The 25,167-nt window shown below is 36.8% G+C and overlaps 2 protein-coding genes across 2 annotated transcripts in view; one reads left to right on the plus strand and one right to left on the minus strand.

Annotated features, from left to right (window-relative positions):
- Positions 1–13,327, plus strand: part of ggt5a (gamma-glutamyltransferase 5a) — a 13,839-nt gene extending 512 nt beyond the window's left edge. Inside the window, exons 2-12 of the mRNA XM_081348452.1 lie at positions 2,889–3,016; positions 3,110–3,205; positions 3,530–3,719; positions 3,843–4,003; positions 4,081–4,227; positions 6,543–6,673; positions 6,976–7,160; positions 7,320–7,411; positions 8,437–8,549; positions 12,058–12,168; positions 12,257–13,327. Of these exons, the coding sequence (XP_081204578.1) occupies positions 2,889–3,016; positions 3,110–3,205; positions 3,530–3,719; positions 3,843–4,003; positions 4,081–4,227; positions 6,543–6,673; positions 6,976–7,160; positions 7,320–7,411; positions 8,437–8,549; positions 12,058–12,168; positions 12,257–12,403 (1,501 nt within the window). The 3' untranslated portion in view covers positions 12,404–13,327. The remainder of the gene's footprint in view (positions 1–2,888; positions 3,017–3,109; positions 3,206–3,529; positions 3,720–3,842; positions 4,004–4,080; positions 4,228–6,542; positions 6,674–6,975; positions 7,161–7,319; positions 7,412–8,436; positions 8,550–12,057; positions 12,169–12,256) is intronic.
- A 5,234-nt stretch (positions 13,328–18,561) lies between these two features.
- ggt1a (gamma-glutamyltransferase 1a) overlaps positions 18,562–25,167 on the minus strand; it is a 33,816-nt gene continuing 27,210 nt past the window's right edge. The window contains exons 5-13 of the mRNA XM_081349731.1: positions 24,117–24,309; positions 23,693–23,853; positions 23,447–23,596; positions 21,873–22,009; positions 21,447–21,634; positions 21,080–21,207; positions 20,851–20,963; positions 19,269–19,382; positions 18,562–19,184 (exon numbers count right to left, since the gene is read on the minus strand). Of these exons, the coding sequence (XP_081205857.1) occupies positions 19,038–19,184; positions 19,269–19,382; positions 20,851–20,963; positions 21,080–21,207; positions 21,447–21,634; positions 21,873–22,009; positions 23,447–23,596; positions 23,693–23,853; positions 24,117–24,309 (1,331 nt within the window). The 3' untranslated portion in view covers positions 18,562–19,037. The remainder of the gene's footprint in view (positions 19,185–19,268; positions 19,383–20,850; positions 20,964–21,079; positions 21,208–21,446; positions 21,635–21,872; positions 22,010–23,446; positions 23,597–23,692; positions 23,854–24,116; positions 24,310–25,167) is intronic.

Raw genomic sequence — 25,167 nt, forward strand, 5'->3', positions numbered from 1 at the left:
AATATCACGTTTTCCTGGAAAATGACAACAAGGTTGTAATCCTTGCGTGATGGCTGGGTCAGGTAAATTTGAGGACACGAGTGGATAATGAGGTGAGACGTCCGGTTTGACGTTCACAGAAAGTTGGAAGTTAATCAGAAGTATATTCACAGCCTATAATCCTCTTGACACCAATCTCTGTCTTCATTTCACTAAAGGACACATTCCTTGACAACAACTGATCATTTAGCCCTATATAGCGTATACTGATATAAATCATCAGTATACGATTACTTCAAAATATTGTAGATTAAGTTTGTTGCTTGCTATAAATAAAATTGTTTCTGTAGACGTATAGGACATGGAAACCGTTTGAAAAGTGGGTTTACATAGTTAGAAATGGGTCTTTGAAAGGTGACAGTCCTGTGGTTAGAAATTAGGCTAATCATTAAAGACGTCTAATATGGATCATTTCATTTGTAGGCTAAATAAAAATCATTGGTTATTCCGGCGTATGACGGGTCTCAACGTGCTTTTCATACGCTACTGTCTGATGTAACAATTGGAAGATGTTTAATATGTTTGGAACTGTATTTTCCAAGTTACTTCCTTATGCGTGTGTGTGTGTGTTTTAATTTTTTTTTTATCTCTCTCATCAACAGTTCCTCCACAATTAGCCCAGGGGTTGTTAAACAGTCAAGGGAAGGCAAAAAAAATTATCTGTCAAATTGTATTTCATTGCTGGCAAAAGTTAACATGTCAGTTTAACGTTCAAGACAGTTTTTAACATAGACTGACAAATTATTGATTATACTGACATTACTGTTTTACTCTGCTTTTTCGGAAGTCATATGATTAATTGTGATAGTTTTATTTTAATTTTATTGACTGCATTATATTTTGACAGCAGCTAAAAAAGGATGATTCTAGAACTTTTTGAGCTATGGCTTGAAAGCTTTTACCGATGTATGAATTGTGTGTTCGGGGAGATCAGGTATGGTTGTAACACTTTTTGCTTCAGCATATGTAACTCATTGAATGTGAGGGAGAGTGCTCAAACTTTTATACAAAGTACCCACATTTTTTACTACAAAATGCACCCATTCAAACCTCTGTAGGAATATCACAGCCCTTATGAGTTGATGTCAAATACATGGTGTGCCTTTGTTACAAACTATTCCACCATACCAGGGTTGGTTGTAACACATGGGGTAGGCTACCTCACCCCTGTCAGCCAGTGTTTAGCTAGCCGTATTAGCATTTTGGTTTGAAATTAGCAGGATAAAACTGCATCAAATTTTTCCTGAGAAACTACAATTTAGTCTAATATAAGTATTTTATCTGCTTTTTCTTTATAAAATCTGCATGTAGCCTTGACAACCATTAAATAATGAAATGATCATAGGACTCCTAGCATATCCCTGATTGGTGGAATTTGTAGTGTTACAACTCTCCCGATGTTACAGCCATACCTGGTCTCCCCCTACAGGTTTGATTCCGAGGTTCAAAATGTCCTAACTGTTAAAAAATAGGGAAACCTGCTCAACACGGACCACATAGTTAAAGGCAAGCACACACACACACACACACACACACACACACACACGTGCAGCCCCATATGCGGAGGGTGAACCTGCAGGGTGGCTAGAAGATGCGCTTCCCCTTTAAAAACACATTTAAATAGATTTTCTTGAAATAACTTCAAGTTATGTGTCACCGCACAACCTACACATCCCAGCATAAACGCTCCTGATCAAATATGAGTTATTAAAGCGTCTACGCTCACAAGTCACTGTTCATTTAACAGAAAAGGAAGCATACAATCGCTCCCTTTATAATCACTAAAAATCTGTCACTCAGTTCATTGCAATCTCACAAACTTCCATTATAGTCAATGAAGCTGACTGCACAATGAATATTTAATTATAATGTCTACACTTCGTTATTTAAGAGGATTTGGTGTGCGTGCAGAACTCTGAATCCACTCACCACTCAGAATGCCAGTGTTTTAAATCAGTGCTAACTTAAACACCTCTGATTGGCCGTCACGTTCAAGAAATACAACAGATGTGTTTATGATTGGCCACACTGCTCAACGCTGCAAAAACACATCGTAAATAGAAACCTTTGACGTTCTCCTGAACGCAAACAGACACTCACTGGATCGTTTGATAAAAGTTTTGTATGCTAAGTTTTCAGTATGCTATTATTAGAGAGATAACTGATCCTAGACCAGCAGTTTTGAGCAGCTTTCCCTCTCAAAGCAATCAGAAGCAGCAGGCAATTGGTTTGAACCTATGGGTGGCCCTGAACAACAGCTGCCGCTACGATGACAAAAAGTTCTACGGTAATGACTCGAAAAATAGAATCTGAACAGAATCCTGCAGGAAAAGAGGGAGCAATCAAACTCTGGTTTGGACCAAAAGTGTAGAATAAAGGCCCGTTCACATCAACTATGAAGAAAATAACTCTGATGATAACTATAATTTGCATCCACACCAAACGCTCGATAACATTCAGTTATGTCATCTGCTGATCAGGGTGGGTTCTGATTGGCTGTCAATGTTTTTAAAATTCATTAGCTAAAAAATTCCAACGAATTCTTTCCTCTGTGCCATTTTCGTTATAACTGAGGTGTCTGGCGTTCTTTTACATTTAGAATGATTTTTATAACTAGGCTTGTATCTGTATCGTTATTATTGTCAGTTATCGCCCTTGGTGCGAAAGGGCCTTGACAGATACGCTGTCAATTTTTTTTTCAGTTCTTTAATTTTGGAAACGACAAATTTTCTATATTGTTACATAACTATAGCCGCCTTAACATTTTAGGAAAATGGCCCTTTGCAGGGGGATCATTATATTTGGAGGTCCTTTATCCCACAGCTCATTTTCAGTCTTTTTTCTCCTAGAGATATACTGCAGTCTGGTGGGTCAGCGGTAGATGGCGCCATTGCTACTTTGCTGTGCACGTCAATCATAAATCCCCAGAGCATGGGCATTGGTGGAGGCTCTATATTTACAATACGGGAACTAAGTGGTGAGATTCATCCTACATACCTTAAATTACTTATTATTTCTGCCGGTATAATGTATATTTTTGTTATTATTTATCAATATCTCTGTTATCTAGGCAAAGTGAAAATAATCAATGCCAGAGAGACTGTCCCAAAAGCTTTTAAAACAGACCTTCTTGCCATGTGCCCAACAGCAACACAGCCAATGGAAGGTGAGAGTGTGTTAAGATGGATGAACTTTTGTTTCTTGCAACCACTCAAAGTATTGTTTCTATCACACATTATTCACCTTTAAATATGCTGATAGTGTAAATAAAGTATTTCCTTCATAAAAAAAAAATTGAAATAAGATACACTTATTGTATCTAATATGTACAATCCCCCTTGGGGAAGATGCAATGCACTATTTCTTTATTTACTTACAGACAGTTATGCTTTACGCAGGGAGTTGCCGTCTAATTTTTCATAGCTACATATACTCGTAGTGCACTGAGCACTTTAAGCACATATGATAGCTATAGTTTCTCTCTCTATAGGGACTCACTGGATCGGTGTCCCGGGTGAAATCCGTGGCTATGAGCGAGCTCATAAACTCTATGGACGTCTGCCGTGGGCCAGTTTATTTCAGCCCACTATCAAGATGGCTAGAGAGGGCGTCCGCATTCCCTATGTGCTCTCTCGATTTTTGCCACTTCTCTTAAAGGAGAAGCCAGACTCACCACTACGGTAACACATGTACTCCCATTCAGAATGAATCCAGACTCATAATGTTCCCTTTTACACCAAGAGTTAAATTGAAATTTAAGACCAAAAAAGTCACTTGGATGTGTGTGTGTGTGTGTTTAATAGCCAGTTATTCCAGAATGAACAAGGTGAGCAATTGAAAGAGGGAGACATAGTGAAATTTGAGAAACTAGCCGATACACTTGAGATCATCGCAGAACATGGGGCGGATGCTTTATACACTGGAGACATCGCCAAACACCTTGTCAGTGATATACAAGCTGCAGGTAATTCACAATTTCACTCTTTACAATTATGATTTGTATAAATATAAAGGAATCAGTTTATTTACTGTGTATTTCAGGTGTAACAATTACTCTGGAGGACTTGAGTTTGTTCAAGGCGTCTGAATCAAAAGCCTGGGAAGTGAATCTAGGAGAGTATGACATGTACTTTCCTCCACCGCCAGCAGGGGGAGCTATACTTAGCTTCATACTCAACACCATGCTAGGTGGGACAACTTATTAACCTGTAATGTCCTTTATTAGTTGTACTTGCTACGGCCATAGACATAATAAATACATAGACGCGCTATTGGCCGCTTTGGAACGTTGTTGCGATACGTCAACGCGTCCGCCATATTGCTGGGGGCAAGACTGCGCGGTTAACAAATGCAAGTAAACTGAATTGTCAAAGCTCAGGCTTGTCATGTATTTGGCTTTTTATTCTTGGATAAGAATTGTGAAGACCCACATACTGAGATATAATTTAATTTTCACATTAAATGAAATAGTTTTCTTATTGTGGAAAAAGCATTTTCCATCTTTAACCCGATTTAGGTTTTCGTGTGCTTAGAATTGACCGCCATTGCGAAAATGAAACAAATCGGCAAATACAAATCACACCGGCAGGCTGCTTTCTGTATTTTTATAGCACTAAAATGATAGATATTTACAGATAGATACTCCAAATATACAATAACAAAGATAACTAATGGATCCTTTATGGTAATACATATGATATGGTACAACTACAGTGCAATGCAAATAGTAAATATAAGATAAAGTGAGAAGTAATAGTAAATAGTTTAGTATATAGTCAATAAAATAAACAAACAATATACTGCAAATAAAATAGTAATGAATAGTATAATTATATAATATCATATATAATAATATATTGATAATCGCATATTGTTTATGTATAATACTATAATAATAGCAATAGAATAAGAAATATCAATTACAGAATATAGACAATAAAAAATGTTAAATAGTAACGGGTGAATAGTACAATAATTTAACAGCATAACTATAATAGATTGATAATCGCAAGTGGTATAATATAATAATAATAATAATAGCAAATACAATGTAGTATCAATTGCTAAATAATATAGACAATAATAAAAATAGTAAATGAAATAGTACCTACCCGAAACGAGTACTTGTAATAATAGTCGGTTTTAAGAAAATATAGATGAATATTTAATTATACTAACTTATAACTTATAATAATATAAAATATAATTTAAGCTAAAACTATAATATAAATCATGTCAACTCATGTCTCAACTTTCACAGCTAAGTTAGTTAACTAGAGACACCGCTAGCTATTTTAGTCTGACTGACTCCGGTGGCCAACTAACAATTGTATTACTAATTATATAATGTCCAAATACAACCAGAAACAAATGTTCAGTCTTGTGAAAGGTAATTCCCCGAGACCTTTTCAATTGTGCGGCGATTTGTACAGCCCCAATCAGCACACGAAGCCGGCATTTTTCTCAATTCCCGTTATGAGAGGTATGGGAAAGTTGCCTTCCGCAATATGGCGGCGCCGTTGACATACAATCCAGCGGCGAATAGAGCAAAAAGTATTTATTATGTCTTTATTATGCATTTATTATGTCTATGGCTATGACAAGCATCACTATTAATGTTGTTCATATGTTAGTTTAATATTTAAAGTACCTTAGGGGCAGAAATTCTTCCTGAAGCATTTGTGCTACAGATATGAATAACCCAACCATATACATTGCCGTTCAAAAGTTCGGTAAGATTTTGCTCACCAAGGCTGCGTATATGCTGCTCAATATTTTAAGATTAAGATTTTTCTGGATGAATAGTTGAAGTTCAAAAGAGCAGTATTTATTTGAAATAGAAACTTTTGTAACAAATTTACTGTTGTTTTTGATCAATTTGATGCATCCTTGCGAAATAAAAAATATTAAGTGCATAAAAAAATTAATGACCCCCATACTTTTGAATTGTGGTGTAAAGGGGCCAGAATATCATAAAGACTTGACTTGAGCTCTTTTGACTTCGGCCACAAGGGCTTGACATTAACTTTGTGCTCAACAGCCACTGTGGCTAGTGGTTTTCCAAAGTTACTAGCCACTGGCCACAATTTTGACTTCGATACCATGGGGAAATTCTGACATATAGATATTTGTATTATCTCATAATTTGGCTGCAGGTATATTAGGTTTCAGTCACTTTAAGACTTGACACACAGATCCATTATACTGTTACACATGCGTTTTCTTTCTCATCTGTTTATGTATATTTTATATATAAAATTAAACCTTCAATCCACCCGCATCTGGCGAGCTGGTGGGTGTTAATGTCAAGCCCTGTCAGAAAATCATTGAGAAACCATATTTTCTATCACTTCTTTTTACTAAAAATTTTTTTGGTGCACTGTGGTATCCTTCAAAAGATTTATATATTGTTTCTTTGATCATATTAACGATCAATTTAACAAAACCTTGTTTTTTTGTTGTTTCTAAACTATTAGATTGATAAAGTTGTCTGTGCTCCTCAGGTTTTAATCCAAGCTCTTCATCTCTGGTGGGGGACGAGAAGGTCTTAACATTCCAACGTTACGTAGAAACCTGTAAATTTGCCAACGGTCTTAAGAAGTTCATGAAAGATCCCAACTTTGCCTCTCAAACGGTAGGCTCTGTAGGAGGAACTCGTTTGTTTTACATATTAAACTTCTGTGTAAGCGTTATAGGCATGATACCATTGGTCAGGCTCTGCTTTAGTAACTCAACAGAAACATTACAGTCATTACAGTCTCTAGAGGCACTGGTGTAATCTGCCATAATGACTTAAGTGCTGTGTTCTGGGTGATCATTACTGCAGGCAGTAGAGTACAGCACAGCAACACTGCCATTATTGATGGCAACCCACTGGTTGGCACATAAAGTCATGCATTAGTTCATCACCCTCGACGTTCTGTGTGGCTTGAATAGGAGGCAGTTGAGATCATTCAGAAGCATTTTGCGGACAAAGTGAGAGCAAAAATCAGTCCTAACCGCACTCATGATGCCAGCTACTACAACGTCACTCCATACCTGGACTCACATGGCACCACCCATGTGTCCGTGCTCGCTGAGGATGGGATGGCGGTATCTGTGACCAGCACCATCAACCAAATGTACACTGAAGTATCATTCTCACCTTTTATACAAGCTCTAGAGCACAATGAGATAATATTGTCATTATATTATTACTTTATTAATAAATGCAATGCTTTACTGGAGTAAATTGGTACTTTAGAAAGTGTCAAAACTGACTAACTGTTCTTGTTTCTCAGATTTGGATCCAGAATTTTCTCCTCCAAAACAGGCATCCTGCTCAATAATGAACTTGCAGACTTCTGTGGAAAAACAGAGCAGATTCATGCTGGTTAGTAAACTTTCACAGATGGCTGATTTCTGACATATCCAGCTCCCAAAATTAATGGAATATTTCAGTATTGGTAAACATTCTATCGGCATTTGCAGTTGCATTAGGAGGACACTTACAAGTGGATATACACTGTTTTTTAGGGATGCACAATATCGGCACCAAATTGGTTAACAACCAATATTACATTTTTTTTTTTTTTTTTCGTATCAGACGATATTGGATATTTAACTCTGCATGCTATTTTCCTGTATTTTTACATTTAGAAAAATTGTGAAAAATTATATTTTCACTCAGAAAATGCTTGTAAATTTAACCAATGGCTTGTATTAAATGGGAATTTCTGAAGTAGAAAGACTGAAATAGTTAGTTAGTTTTAGTTACACCTTCGAAAAATCTTTTTTACATTGTTTATACTCTGAATAATAGTTAATGTAATCTTTAGCAAATCTCAAAATTCATATACATTTTTAATCTGTACTTTTTTTGTTGCGATGCCTACAATTTCTTGCAATATTTAAATGATTGGTGTCAGTTTTAGTGTGTTATTTTTAATTTAGACAAAACAGTACAGAATTGTAATCTCTGACATTTATCGCTTATCAGACATAATATAAACATAATTATAAGCTTTTCTGTCTCTTCCATAATTTAAAAAATATATATATAGCCAAACGACTTAAACATTATACATTTAGGTAACCTAAAGCATTCTTCATGTGATAACATCTAATTAGTTTTATTTGAAATGTCATTTAATCAGACTAAATCAAATTAGGTTGCACCAACACAAGTCATTTTTATAGCTTAGACCAAGTAAAAATAGATCCCTGCACTTTTTTTGGTGTAGAGCAGTATCCCAACATCAAAAATGTTGATTTAGACCGCGTCACAGCTCAAATAATACATGGATTAAGAAATAATTCTTGTACTTGCTTTAATGAAAATACAAATGCTGTCGATAAAGATTAACTTGTAGAATATTTTTGTGGTATAATTTCTGTTCTGTGTGTCTCTATGTGAAGGTGAGCAGCCGCCTTCCTCCATGTCTCCCGTGATCCTTTACTCCCGATCTCAGAAACACATCATGGTCATAGGAGCCTCAGGGGGCAGTATGATCACCACCGGGGTGGCGCTGGTGAGTTTAATCTGCACTTCAGGGCCAGATTTTCTGAACAGGGCAAATTAGCATGATCCCATAGAAGAGTCAATGGAGTGGAAAGTTCGGCGGGTGATCTGACAATGTGCATTAGCACCCCTTTATAGCTGCGCTGGTTCCAGAAGTAATTTTTTCCCCATTCATTTTTTCCATTGGGATTTAAAAAAAGTCTTTGTTAAAGAGTTATAAGCCATGAACCAAGCCAATCAGCTACGAGTTGAATCACAACACTACAAACATTGATTTGAAGCGTGTTTGAAAATCAGACAAAAGTACAAGACGGTATACTTAACGGTATTAATAAGAGAAAGAATTACAATCCCATGAACCATTGCAAACAGCATAATCGAATTAAAATGGAGAAATATAAAACTACTCATTTACAAATGTTGATTATATATAAAAACAATACATTAAGTTTATTGCAAAATATGTAAGTATATACAAACATTTAAGTATTTTGAAAGCATATAGAGAGATTGACTCAATTATTTGATATATATAGGATTAAATTATTTTCTGTGCTTCATGGAAGTGGATGGAACTAAAGAGCTATTTTGGAGTGTGTTGACACCATGGAGTTTTTACTTCCAGAACCTGACTGTTGATAATTGGATTGAAAACAAGCAGAGGCGATGATAATCAGGTGTGGGTAATCGAACACAGCAAATTAAAAATAACTTTGCAAGCTATATGTTCGGATAGCATCTTCCTCTAGAATTCCACATAAATGAACGCAAGTGGGGAAAATTCTCTCCCTTCAACCACACACTCTGTTATGTGCGGTGCCTCCTCCTAACAGCAACTATCACTGTCATGCCAAGCGTAAAATGAGTTAAGACGTGTTGCTTCTACAATCACATACTGTACTGAAGGTAGGCTACTACATTTGGTTTGAAACTTACTTTGTGACCGTTAAAAAAAGTTAATTATATATAGAATGAATGTGCGTAGTATGAATGAAATTCTGGTATACTACATCCATCCATGTTGTCACTGTCATCATGTGACCTACGGCATTAGTTGCGTCGCTTAACTGCCATTCACAACTCCTCCCCCGTGGCCTCACAGGAGAGTTAAAGGGATAAAAATTTTGGTATGTTTTAGCTTACCTCAAGGGCATCCAAGATGTAGGTGTCTTTTTTTCCGCAGTAGTTTCAATTTTGATATTTTTAGGTCAAACCGTTCTTGTCTGTCAGTCATATAATGCAGGTCTATTAGCCTGACGTCGTCATACTCAATTCTAGTCAGAATGTGAGTCTGATACTTCTCCATTGAGCTTTGATTGTGGGGCGTGTTTCAACCGAACCAGGAAAAAGATTTCCTCTGCACTCAATTGGTTGGACCTTCAACCAATCAGAGCAACGGAGTAAGTGACGTATGTTTTTCATTCATGTTTCCGATCGCGGTTCTCTGTTCCTCTTTTAAAATTAATGCGCTGTCGATATCTTCTATAACAGACGCGATGGCAGAATCTACACATGATGTTTTATAAACAAATTTCAGGAGGAGCACATTCAAATAATCAATCCAATCAACCGTCTATCAGCATGAGAGGAAAGCATATTTTTATTCACTCGGTCAACTCACCTAGCATGACAATTTTCAGCATCCCTGCACTCACTCTTGGCTTGTTCTTCCACAGCCAGGAATACGGGGGGAGTACTTTGTGTTCGGGCCGAATACTGAGCCCGAAGCCTCTCCTCGGACAGCACGCCAAATATGCATTTATTCTATCTGACTTATTTGTAAGCGTGAACTCGTGAAATCTCAATTCTTCAGCGGCAGTCATCTGAATTCAACCCAAGCGCTCGTTGATGACGTGGATGATGACGTTACCGTTGCTTATCTGTCCATCTTCGTATAAAGCCCGCCCTGACAATTTGATTGGTCCGAACAATTTTTGTTCGGGCATAATAGCTCCTCAACGGAGCGAGTCCAGACCGAACTTCCCGACCAAAAAATATTGTGGGCGGGGTTCGGGCTGGCACCCAGGCTATAGGTCTATGGTCACTGTCTCAAAGAGCATGCACAGAGTCCAAATTAAAACAATTCCCCATCGTCCAAATTAAACAATTTCCCATCGTAAGTACACATTGATGGCCTAAGACACGAAACAAGCGGTTTGTGTGAGAAAACGAACTTATATCGTTTATACCTCTTATAACACAGCCACGTCCAAGTGATCTGAGGGCGCGGGCGCTTCCTGCTGTGTGACGTGTGCGCAGACTGGTGCATAGAAATATATACACTAGATGTCGCCTTAAAGACATTCGTTCCAATGAACTGCGGTAGCCAAGGCGACATCTAGTGTATATATACACGCACCAGTATCTATGCACCAGTCTGCGCACACGTCACACAGCAGGAAGCACGCGCTTGCCCTCAGATCACTTGGACGTGGCTGTGTTACAAGAGGTATAAACGATATAAACACTGTTCTTTTCTCACACAAACCGCTCGTTTCGTGTCTTAGGCCATCAATGTGTACTTACGATGGGGAATTGTTTAATTTGGACGATGGGGAATTGTTTTAATTTCGACTCTGTGCATGCTCTTTGAGACAGTGACCATAGACCTGCATTATACGACTGAAAGACAAGAACGGTTTGACCTAAAAATATCAAAATTGAAACTACTGCGGAAAAATGACACCTACATCTTGGATGCCCTTGAGGTAAGCTAAAACATACCAAAATTTTATTTCAAAGTGAACTATCCCTTTTAAGTGTCCATCGAAAGCACATTTCAGTACCTTGGCAGAAGTAGTAGCTCTGTTACGGAGATGAAGGAGAGTTCAAAAAGGTTTCAATAAACAAAAGGGTCTTTTAATGACAAACTCAGGTAATCCACAAAGATGAAGGCAAAGTAACAGCATGTCTACACTCAAACATGAACAACAATCTACAACTGAAGGGTGAAACAGCAACTAAAATACACAGTGATAATGAGATAACAAACAGGTGTGATGATTAGATGAGTGTCCATGATAACTGATGACTGGCGGGAAACTAAGACAAAGAATCACATGCGATTGAAAATAACAAACAAAAAGTCCATGAAAACAGAAACTAACTGAACATAAGTGTTGACAAGGTCTTCTGGGTACTTTTTGTCTACTATGAATACCATTGAATACTATTTGCGCTTTAAACAATGGCGCAAATACCAGTAAATGGACTACTACAAACCTTAGTAAATCATGTTGCATGATTCATTTAAATACTCTTTCCATAAATGTTGCGTCTGAAAGGGAAACACCTATAAATGTATGTGCAATAAGGTCAGCCGCAAAAATAACCCTGTCCACACCTTTTCAGCGCTCGTTTTTTTCTTTGCGTGTCCTAGTGAATCCTGACAGTAGTTTTATAACGGCTAAAAAGGGTTTGCGCTGGTGCAAGCTGTTAGTAAATCTGGCCCTTAAACTGAACAAATTTAACGCATTGTGCTTTAGTAATCCAACTCTGACTGAAACCCCTCTGGCTAGACTCTCATGAACTTCTTGTGGTTCGGCAAGACACTGCAAAATTCCATCAACGCCCCTGTGGTGTTTGTGGACTCCAAAAACGTCCTCAAATTTGAGCCCTTGTTTGACAAGGTAAGTAGAAACAAATGTCCCTGTAGTAAATAATTTGTAAAGGATCAAGTGTAATTTTCAAGCCGCTTTCATCTCTTTTCTTCCTCAGATAGTTTTGGAGTCACTTAACAAGATTGGACACGAAGTGAAAGTCCCACAGATGTTTTATAATGTGGTTAATGCAGTATCAAAGGAAAACCACTGCATAGAGGCTGTATCTGACTCGAGGAAAAATGGAAAAGCTGCAGGGTATTGACCTGGAGTGCAGCTGGAGACTAATTCACACCAGATCTCTCAACTCTGTTGATGCATCTGTGCCGTGTTTGGATGAAGTGCACTGGGCGGATGACAAACTGACAAATAACAGCAAGCACCGTCAATATGTGAAGTTTTGACATTTTACTGTGAATGAAATGTGTGTGAGTGAGTGTGTATATATACACAGTATACAGTATGTTATTTTATCATAGTGTGCGACACTACTTTAGGGACACTTTTAAAAAATCACTGTGTACTACAAAACTTGTATAATATGAGTTGATTTGTGCCATCTGAAAGGTTAAATATACAATACTGGAGGATTTAAAAAAAATAATAATACTTTTATTCAGCAGATGAATTTAAGTGATCTAAAATAATAGTAAAAGTACATATAACTTGATATTCATCAAATAATTCTGAAAAATATGCACAGCCATTTTCAACATTAGTAATAAGACATTTTTGAGCATCAAATCAACATATCAGAATGATTTCTAATTAAAATATATTAAATAAAAAACACAATAATAATAATATTTCACAATATTTTTTTTTTACTGTATATTTGATCAAATAAAGGCACCCTTGGTAAGCATAAACATCTTACTGTTTTTTTATTTTATTTATTTTTTATCTTGCTCGCCCAAATTTTTTCCTAAAATTTAAAACGCCAGCAAACATTTTGCAAGTTTTTTATTTTCAGGTTCAATATATTTCTTTCATATTTATTTTGTTTATGAAAGTAAAAACAAATAGACATGAAGCAACATTTGTACCAACTACAACAGATGTTTTACATGAACTCATTTGTTGAAAAATGTGATTTTTTTTTTTTCATTTTTCATGTCATTGCTAATTATTTCACAACTGATATCGGAGTAATTCAAATCTTACCTTTTTATGTCATTAGAATATCCACAAAAAAAACTAACTTTAAAATACTTTAAATGTACTGAAAAGATTTAATATGTGAAATATTACTGCGGTAATCTATATTTGAATGTTTAAGGGTTGTTGTGTATGCTACCATTTTTACTATAGTATCATACATTATAGTGTATGTTCTATTCTTATCTAATATTAGCTTTTTGGAGGGCCGAATTGCCTAGGGGCCCTGAATATAACATCTTTGTGATTATTTTTACTTGAATGTTGCTTGAAAACCCCATATCTGAACATTTGTAATGGTGTACAACAGGACTATGCAGTCTGTTCAAAAAGTCTTCCAGTCACATTATTGATTGTGTGGATTGCTGACCGCCTGTCACAGGTTCTTGGCAACTCTCAGTAGCTCTGAAGTGTGCAGATGGATGGTCAAAGGGAATGTTTAGCTCAGCTGCTCACCAATGATGTCTCCACAGCAAGACGCCCGGCATTTCTTTATAATTAACTTACAAAGCTCTGAAAATAGGATGTGTCTGACTCACATGAAAATGCACAGCAAGATCCCATCGGAGGCTATGAACAATGTGAGTGATTGCATTAGCTTTTGGCATCATGTTTGGAAAGATAAACAGAGCATTATGAGCTCTAGCTTTTCCTTAGCACAAGAAATAAACGTTGTCGTGTAATCGCTTGGCATAAGCAGTTAGCAAAACTTGAGTGTCAGTCAGCAAACCCTTAGAGCCTGCCGTCTGTGCAAGCCTAAAGCCCAGTCACTTCCATTTGAAGTCCACAGGGGAGCTTTAGTCCTGATTCTGCCTGCTGGTACTCACAATCTTTCTCATTCTCATTCCTTCATGCTTTCCATCCTGGAGCTGAGAAGATATAAAAGCCAGAGGCTTCCCTGTCTGACAGTAGAATACTGAATCATCTCTCCTCAGGCCAAACTTACAGTCACCCTCAGCAACTGCCAGCTTTGGGACAATACAACTGTCAACTGTTGGACATTGCCTTTTGTGTGTCAATCAGTGGATTTTTCTTAGTTTTCAGCTCATTCAAAGTATGAATGTGCGCACTGAAAACTCTTTGACGGAACATTCATGAATCTTAACAAAGCCCCAGTGAGTTATGAGTATTCTCTGGTGACCACACTCCTGTCAGTGAGTAGCTTCAGGGCTGTTGTGGAAAAGAATGCTTCCTTGAATATTTTTATTCTGTCTTTTCCCTGCTGAGGACAGTCAACATTGAAATATATGCAAATCACAGACAGACAAAGCCCGAGGCACTTCACTTACATGTTTTACAGGCTGCTACTGCAGTATGATACAAAAACATGTCAAATAAAAGTTATACACTTTTGTAGAAAAATATACATATGCTACCGTTCTAAAGTTGGTCGGTATGATTTTTTTTTAAATGTTTTGTAAGGTCTCTTATTCTCACCAAGGCTGGATTTATTTGATCAAAAGTAAAAGTAATATTTTGAAATATTATGACATTTCTTATTATTATCAATGTTGAAAACAGACATTTTTTTCAGGATTCTTTAATAAAAGAAAGTCAGAAAAACAGCATTTATGTGAATATGATATTTTTATAACAATGTAAGTAATGAAAGTATAAATTTCTTACTGACCCCTAACGTTTGAATAATAGGCTACTGTGAAAATTTAAAAAATGCTGCCTTCGGATGATGCATTCTAAGTTATGAAGGTGTCGAGGTATGTCCAAAACCACTGTTAGCTTCACTTACTGTATCCTGATACTTAATTTTTCGCTGCCTAATATCCCACAATCCTGTGCTTTCCATTCCGTGACAGTTGGGTTTAAAAAATAAGTCTGGAAGTTGTGGTTGGTCGTGTCATGTTTGACCAACGTTTTTCCACTTCTGATGTCATTTCTAGAGAGATATTACTATTTAAGTAATTAAATATTTTCGAAGTTACCACCACCAAAGCTCGCTCTATATTACATTGTTGCCTCAGAAGTCTGTCCGACTTCAGTTTCGTGAGGCACCTTTGTACGGCTGATAAGGCAGCATGGCAAGTTTTTTTTTTTTTTTTTTTTTTTTTTTTTTATAAAAAAAGCGTATAGATATTACATTTGAATAAATGTCAAAGAATAAAGATGTGTGTAATTAAGGCATCTTACAAGCAGGAGCTAATGGAGCCATGACAAACCTTGATCGTTTACAAATCAGAACATAATAACGGAGCTGGCCGACCGACCAATAACATAAGTAAGGTGTGAGACCTGTATTAAAACAGTCCATGTCCAACATGGCCACATATGTATAGGACACTTCCCTACTACTATGCAAAAGGAAGACTTTGAAAGTAGACTAATACCTGATTCTGGATGAGGTAAATAATTGCAGTTCTGTTTAGATATGCAGAAATTATACTACACCGCTATTAAGGGCCTTTTGAAGGGGGTGGATTGGAATCCACTGCTGCTTCAATGTATATGTAATGTCAATGTGTGATTATAATCAAGGTATTAATCAATATTTTTCCTTCTAAAAATCAAATGAGTTGAATGACTTCTCTGGAGATTTTACTTTGTTATAGAAGTTACCAGTGTGATCACTGAAATGTTCTTTTCATGTATTCTTTAATGTCTGTATTTGATATCTGAATGCAGTAACAGCGCTTGCTTATTTAGCCCGGCTTCCAGAAATGAAATAGGGACATGTTTTGCGTTTGAGAAAGGTCTTCAACGTGTTAAAACACATAGGGGTCATTGGAGTCTATAGTTTAAGGGACCATTTCTCAGTTAAAGCCTATTTTTTCCATTTAGACTAAAGTTTTCTATCCTTGAGAGAAAGAACTTATCTTGATGTTTTGAGACGAGACTCCTGTTTATAGTTAGAGCCTGTCCAAATCCAACCTTGGAAAAGCTGTGTCGGTGTGTGTGATAGTCTTCTAGCTTACAGGTTAAAGGGATAGTTCACTTTGAAATAAAATTTTGGTATGTTTTAGCTTACCTCAAGGGCATCCAAGATGTAGGTGTCAATTTTGATATTTTTAGGTCAAACCGTTCTTGTCTGTCAGACGTATAATGCAGGTCTATGGTCACTGTCTCAAAGAGCATGCACAGACAAGAACGGTTTGACCTAAAACTATCAAAATTGAAACTACTGCGGAAAAAAAGACACCTACATCTTGGATGCCCTTGAGGTAAGCTAAAACATACCTAAATTTAATTTCAAAGTGAACTATCCCTTTAAGGAACGACTGGCATTGTTGGAGATTGACTGAGTTGTTGTTCGGGACATGCTGGCACCAAGCAACCCAAATCTGCGACCTGGAAGGTCACGACGTGCCTAACTTCGGGGTCTGAGTGCCAGCTGCATAATCGATGGAGATATGCTTCAGTCTATCTGTATATGTGTGGAAAATTACTAAGTTTATCTTTTTCTTAGCCAATGAGAATCACTCAACCTGAAGCAAGGACGTAGCTTAGACCTTGAAAATGGTATAACTGCTGTGATCTTTGTAACTGTAAGGGGGGCGGCCTACGAACTCCTGTGTGAGCTGACTTCTGCTGATGAAACTGCGAACTATCTTCAGTAAAACTTTTCTTCAATTTATTATAATTCTGACTCCGGGTCTTCTTTCAAACATCTGGTCCTTGGGTCCTAAACTGTTAACCCCTAACACTTTAAAACCAGATTTTCTTTAGTTCATAGGTTAAATCTTGTTTACTTGATTTTTATCATTCTTTCAAAGAAGTTTGCTCTTCTACCTTTAGAAAAATGTATGTATTCCTGTGTGTTGCTGCTGACTGGGCATGCGATAATTAAAGGCTATCATGCCTTTCAATTTTCAAAACATGTTTTTGCCTCAGAGCTGGTTCAAATGGCACTGTTTCATAAATACAGCTTGCATTATTTAGTAATTAGCTCTTCAAATATTTATACGAACACTTATGAATGCGACGGCAAACATCTATCGGTCCAAAACAGTTTAATTAACAGCATAGAAACAGCCAGAGGACAGTGGATGTTTAAAAAATATATACACAAATGTATTTTATTTGTCAGAAGGCACTTTACATTTCCACCACAGTGTAATTTCATGATATACATTAACATCTAGCTTCATAAAATAGCTTGAATGTGATATACATTGTACAGCATGATATTGCAGTTTTATGATTTGGTGACAAAAACATACAACGTTCAACAGTCTAGTGATTGCTCAAAATGTAATTCAACATAAAATCAGACTAACATTAGATAATAACAGGGACTTCTGATGAATATCTCTACACACGTTTAATATTAGATGTTGTTATGATGGACCTGGGTATCTCTTAATAACCTTTTTCATGGCCTGATTTAAATGTTTTTAAGTTATTTACACAATGTTACATTTTATATTGCCTTGCAGACTTCTAATGTAACATTCAGACCTGAAGTGAAAATAATGTATTCAGGTCTGTTTCATTTACACAAGTCATTTATTCATAACAGAAAAACAGTTGTTATTGTCGTTCACTTTTCACATTACGAAAGTCATCTCGGGAGAGAATGGCTGTATACGGAGTAACATGTCCAATGAGGTAATCTGATGCCTTGCATGCTATTCTCCCAGGATTTTACTTATGAATGGCTATATCAATAACAGCTTCTCCTCACCATAAGAACAATATCATTCCAGTTCACTATTTAAAGATGAATATATTGGTTGCTGCTTTAATCGAACATTCAGCTTATAGATAGTAAGTTTCCTCACACATTTTAGCAGTGTCTTGTTATCCAGTGTGTGTCTACCATGAAAAATAAAAGCTTAAAGAGGTAGTTCACCCAAAAAATAAAATGGTTTTCCAACTTATACAAGTTGTATACAACAAATACAAGTCATACTGTCCACCATTTTTGAAGCTTGAAATCTCTAGTCATCAATTTTATATATACAAGTCATATTGTCCACCATTTTTGAAGCTTGAAATCTCTAGTCATCATGAATATTCATTTTGGGGGGAACTATACCTTTAAAAATTAGCTAACACAAATATGTTCTAAGAACGTTTTGCTAACATTTACTTTATTTCTGAATGTTCTCTGAACGTTCAAACTGTCCAGTTTTTAAATGTCCAACTAGAACGTTACAGAAAACAAAGTTCCATGATCAATGTATTAATGTTTTGAGCTAACGTTTTGAGAATGTTATGAACGTTAGTGGAGAACCTTGCCAGAACGTAAGCCAAAGTTCTAAGTAGATTCCCTGTTAGCTGGGAAGAAACTCAGTCCCAGGCAGTCAGCATGATGTTCAATAAATACCTGTAATATTTTAATTTCATACTTATTTCCCTGACTTGAACAAGGGTCGCACATCCTCATTTTGGAGCACTCTCAACATTGACCCCATGTCCATTAACCAAAAAACCTCCATTACACAACAAAGAACCTGTACAATGGAATCAGGTACCTAAGGACCCCCACATACTGATAATCAATACTCTTTTCTACACACAAAAGGAATAAATAAGCTTGGTGAAACCATAGACCGTTCAATATGAAGGTTAGGCACTATTGATACCGATGAAACATTTTCCCATCAAAAAGAAAAGTTAATAAATACAGGGAGTCTTTGTGCAACCTTGTGCATTGTGGTCCATGTTGATTGTTGGACTGAGAGGTGTATTGCTTTTGAATGTGTATATTTGTTTTCCTGGTTCTTGATTGAGTCACCAATGACCGAAGGTCCACAAAATGTGAGAGGGGCGAAAGAGAGTGGTGTTCAGTATCCCGCAGGATACCCGCCTTTCCTAGGATCAGATTCAGCGAAGAGTTTGTCCCCTTGTCGCACTACGGCCTGCACTACTGCTCCTGGTGTCCTCAGCAGCTCCGTTACATGATTCTTCTGAGCCAAGCCATCAAGAACACTCTGCAGAATCATGTCACACAGTTAATGAACGGTTTTATCATGACTTAAATTAAGAAAGTTCAGTGGTCAAGTGCAGAAACCTACCTGCTCAAAGTCCTGTTCCACAACTGTCATGTTGGGGTTGAGTTGGTTGTGGACTCTGGGCTCTGTAACTGATTTCTTCAGATCGTAGTGAAAGAACAGTGAGTTCAGGATCACCTGGGAGAGGTGAAATAAGTGTTATAAGGGAGAAAGTAAAGGGAGACATTCAAAGCCATGGCTGGGAAACACTGCTGCATTTTTGCACTTGCATCCTTAAACATATATCTCACTCGAGTAGCAGTGCGATATGGCTGTATATCAGCACTTATGTGATATACTTTTGATATATACTTATGATATATTACTTTTCGAGAGTGATCTGTTCGAGAGAGTTCTTTTACAATCACAGCATGCTGATATACAGACATTTCGCACAGCTTTATGAGTGTGATATTGCGAATACAACAGTTCGATGGCACACGTGAGTAAATAAGAAACAGCAACGGAGTCTCTTTAAAAACGTTTTGTGCCGAACTACTTCCTTCCGCCATGGATTCAAATCTCAAGTTGATAGTTTAACGGAGTGGTATAATGCCCCTTTTTACAATATGTAAAATAAGTCTCTGTTGTCCCCAGAGTGTGTATGTGAGGTTTTAGCTCAAAATACCCCACAGATAATTTTTACAGCATGTTAAAATTGTCACTTTTTGAGGTTCAGTAAAAACTCGTCATTTCGTGTGTGTCCCTTTAAATGCAAATGAGCAGCTCCGATTACCTCACGCAGACAAGCACTAAAATATCAGAAACTGTTCTGCCATTTATGTTTAAACTGGAGTCGGACAATGATGGAGAGACTCAAGAAGAAGTGACAACATGCATAATGCAACAGGACGTTTCTGAATGGTCAGTTGATGAATTTATGTTGCTGATGTGGAGTTAAAAATCTTAAAGTCATTGATTAGCATATTCTGTCATGATAATCTATAAATCGCTCGTGTGGAAACTGTTGTAAGATTCCTACAGAGTGACAAGCTATTGCATTTGTGTTAAATACTGTATTGCATGTGAAAAGACGGATGCGACAGCTTGAGCAGACTCACAAATGTGCACTACTACAACAACTCTTCCTCTTCTCAACATGGACGTGTTCCCGGGGGCGGGGTCACATAAAGTATATTTTTGAGAAGTATATAAAATGTAGACTGAAAGTATGCTTTCTTCTTTTTAGTTGAAAAGAAGTATACTAATAGAACACTTGAATAAACTTATTTTTCGTAAGGGTAACCACCACTTTAACAATTGAGCCCAAGCCCCCATTACTAATTCTAAAACGTCACTTTAGAACTAATGAAGGAACATTGAGTCGCTTCATTGAAGCTTGTATTATGTAGAATGCAGTATTATGGTATTATGAGAGAGAGAGATCGGCCAAATGAGTGTATTACCTGCATCTGATATAGCATACGTTCTTCAGTTCGATGTCCATAATATTATATCCAAAAAAATCAGTTTGTTCCTTCAAAGTTTGTGCCTACGGCCGAATCACAGCCGTGCTGATATACAGCCATATCACTGCTACTCGAGTGATATTGCTCATATATATATTGGATATACATATATTAAACATTTTGATGTTTGTGGTTACCAGAGCAGTTGCTGTGGTGATTTTTGTCCCACCAGAGGCTCCAACCACCATTTTGACTCTGTTGTGTTTGTCAAATATTATCGTGGGGCACATCGATGAAAGTGGTCTTTTACCTTGTCAAAAGACAAAAGTAGTATGTTAATACATGTTTTCATTAGACCAGTGTGTCTATAGAAATAAAAAGGGGTTTCATTTTTTCATTTATTTTAGGCTGTAAAACACAAGACACCTGGCTGAATGAAGTTGTTGGGTGAAGGGGGAACCCCAAAGCCATTGGTAATGTAAGGGGAGCTGAAATCATCCATCTCATCATTAAAGATAATCCCAGTTGAGCGTGACATCACCTTAGAGCCGAAACTGGGAGAAAAGAAGAAAGATCAAGATAATCGGATCAAAATGAAGAGAACGCAAATATAGCGTTTCCCCCTGAGGTCCACTTAAAATGTTTTTTTTTACACCAAAAACATCATATTTTTCTTTCTCATGTTTCCAGACTAACATTTGAGAGCAGACTATATAAATATTGTTAGAGGAACAGTGTTTTTAAAAATAAATAAAGTGAGAAACATAGGTCTAGTGCCCTTTTTTCCTCTTACTAAAGGTTGATGGTGCTGGTGGCCGCCACCGCGCTCCCATCCTCTGCGATGACTGACAGGTGAGCCGTGCCGTGGTCATCGGGCACAAAGTACTCGGGATCGTAGTAGGTGTCTGGGTGAGTGGTGTCATCGGTGATTTTACTCCTAATGTTGTCTGCAAAGTAGTCTGAGGTCATGTTTTGGATGAGCTGGGAAAGGAGATAATTGAAAAGAGATTTACAAGAGGCCATTGAACTCGTAGGTGCATGAAATCGGAACAGTTAGAGGCCTTGGGAAAATATAGAGACAATAAAAGGACTCTTTAAACCACTTCACAGATCTTGAGTAAAATTGCATGAGATCGGGTTGCTTTAATTCCCATAACTCCTTGTGTAAAGCACACACACACAAAAAAAATCTAAATATTTACAAAATATTTGCACTCACGTCAGTAATGTTGAGGTAACGCGGGTCTCCCAGTTTACTCCTCTTGGCATAAGCAAAACGAAATGCCTCTACGATGCGGTGATATGTCAAAGTCTTCATCTCTGCTGTGGACACACTGCTGTTTGAGAAGTTGTAACCTAGAAAATGAGAGTTGAATGCTTGATGTGAATAATTACTGTAATACATTTCCATAAGATCAAAACGCAAACATTTACTTTGCTTACACAATTCAGTAAGTCTGTGATTCTTTTCCACTGTTCTATGTAAACATACACTAAATGGACGTGTTTGACCATTGCATTTGTGTTCTAAAAATGTAGCGTTTAAGTTAAAAGAGGTTGATACATAGAAAAATATATATTTACATAGATAAACTATGGAAAAGCAGCACAGTGGAATGCAGAAACATCCTGTATTATAGTTACACGGCTCTCTGGAATACGGAATTCTGCAGTTAGATATTTTCTAATATTCTCCATCGTCAGTGGCATTGCTGTGTGTCAGTCCATTCGTTTCTCTTGTTTCATGTAAACAAAACTGGCACTGCCATCTTGAATATCTTTCATAGATTGCAGTGAAAATGCAGTTTCATATTTTTGAAACATTATTGAGTTGGATGCTTGTCTTGTATATCATGATGGACTTTTAAAAAAAAGATAATATGCAAGTCTGATTACAAAATAATTTAAACTCTAAATAAAGATTTAATTTACATTTATAAATTTGGCAAACACTTTTATCCAAAGCAACTGCTACATTGGGTTACACTTTATTTCGATGGTGCACTTAAGACATTCTATTAACTATAAGTAACTTTTCAACTACATGTCAACTAACTCTCATTAGAGTATTAGTAGGCTGTAGTAGACTGTCAGTAGACTGTAAGGTTAGGGTTAGGTGTTAGGTTTTGGGTTAGGAGAATAAGTTGACTTGTAGTTGCTAAGTTAGTCAGCAGAATGTCTGTTAGGGACAAACAAAATAAATTGTTAGCATATATTAAGCAGACAGTCTACTAATATTCTAATGACAGTTAGTTGACTTGCAAAGTTACTTATAGTTATTAGAATGTCTAAAGTACACTATTGAAATAAAGTGTTACCAAATTTTCTTTCATTTATTGACTTCTGGTCTTCATTCATCATATCTGGTCCTGGGTCTTTAAATGTAAAAACCCCCACAGGGTGATACAAGATCTTATCCTGCTCGCATTGTTGACGTTTATTTTGTAATAATCAGTAATCATTATTGTGCAAAATGTGCAGTACGTTCTTTCGTAATGCATAACATGATGCTGTTCGCCCTCATGAATGAAGCTCTTTTGTGTAATCCTGTAATTACTCAATGAAGACTGCACTCTGACGTAGCGTCTCTGAGTGAGTTAATATATGTCTGGGGTGATGAAGGATTATTACATAATCGGGTACTCAAGTCCTGCTCAACGAACAACATGTTCTCTCATAGTTATCCATAACTCAGTCATCTATCAAATGTTTGAACATAATCTCTAAACGCTTAAATATGTTGTAAAGAACAATCCATCCATCTCATTGATGCAAGCATGCACAAAGACTCACCATCCACTATGTTAAGAATCAGAGCGAGTACAGGTCCACTGGATGGAGCATCAGGAATATTAATGGTGTACTCCCCCACAGTTAACTTCAACGGGGTCTCATTTAACACTGGCTTATATTCCATTAGGTCCTCAAGTGTTATAATCCCTCCTGTAGTGACAGATTGATTTGCATATATTATTCAAATGAGGTCAGATGACCTTTAAGGCATGAAAAATGGGTTAAACAAAGAAAGTATGAAGTGACCTGCAGCCTGGATATCATCCACTATATTCTGGGCCATAGATCCGTTGTAAAAAACATCCGGCCCTTCTTCCGCTATCCTCTCATAGGTGTCAGCGAGTTTGAGATATCGAATGATATCATTTTCCTTCAGGAGGTTTCTGTTTGAGTCACAAAACACTTCACTGGAACACAGAGAGAGGACAAGATCAATATGATTTCATTAAAACTACTAGCAGAGGCAGTGTTTATAGAGTGTGGCGAGTTAGATTAGTTATGTGTTTAATATCAGTAGAATTAATAATGTATGATGCAGCATGAACAGTACACAACCGTAAACCTTGCTACACTTATAACTTGACACTGAGATACTCAATGTGCCATGATAAGTAGATTTTTCTCACAGATTGCCCTGTTTCTGTATAACATCCAAAAGATAAATCCTTACCACAACATCACGTCACTCAGAATTGATTCTTTGTTTTTTGCAATGGCATTGGCCAAGGACTTGCCAATTGGAAAACCATTGCGTGCCAGTTCTATACTGGGCTGAAACAGTTCCCTCCATGGAAGTCTCCCATGCCTTGTGTGCGCCATCTCGTAACCACGGATTTCTCCTGGTATGGCGATGGACAACCCTCCTGCCGTTCAAACAAGACACAGTACAGTGTTTTCATCATTCAAGGGCCAGAACTGCAATAAGGTCAAAGAAATTAATACTTTTATTCAGAAAGGATTCAATAAATTGATCAAAATTGACAGTAAAGACATTTGTTTAAAAAAGATTTATATTTCAAATAACTGCTGTTCTTTTGTACTTATATTCATCAAAGAATCCTATTACAGTTTCTGATGAATTTTTTGTCAGATTTTTTATTATAGCACGACTGTCTTCAACATTGATAATGACAAGAAATGTTTCTTGAACACCAAATCGTAATATTAGAATGATTTAAAATTGTAATCATATTTCACAGTGTTACTGTTTTTACGAGGCTTCTTTCAAAAGCATTAAAAAATCTTACCAACCCCAAACCTTTTATCCGTAGTGTAGTTTGGCATAAATTTGTATTATTAAGCCTATGTCTTAAAAAAAACATGCAGAAAACAAATCACATTTGTGTTTTATTTATTTAAATGTTTTATTGCTGAAGTAAGAGTGTTGAACTGTCTTCTCTTGCGTCATTTCACTTTTGGTTTTCACATTTTCCAAAAATCAAACCCAGTCCAGGTGAGAAAAAGTGTAAAATGTAAAGTGTACGTGTAAAAAGAGTAACGTAATGTATTCATTTCTTTCCATAAAAAGCAACTAAGTAACGCAATTATAATACAGAATGGAGGCTGGACTTGGTGATACGTTATGGTAATGTTAAAGGGATAGTTCACTTTGAAACGAACAGTATTTATATCGTTGTTACCTCTTGAACACAACCGCGTCAAAGTGATCTGAGGGCGCGGGCGGGTATATATATATACACTAGATGCCGCCTTGGCTACAG

The sequence above is a fragment of the Scardinius erythrophthalmus genome, assembly GCF_964197995.2.
Source record: "Scardinius erythrophthalmus genome assembly, chromosome: 20".
Classification (NCBI taxonomy): Eukaryota; Metazoa; Chordata; class Actinopteri; order Cypriniformes; family Leuciscidae; genus Scardinius; species Scardinius erythrophthalmus.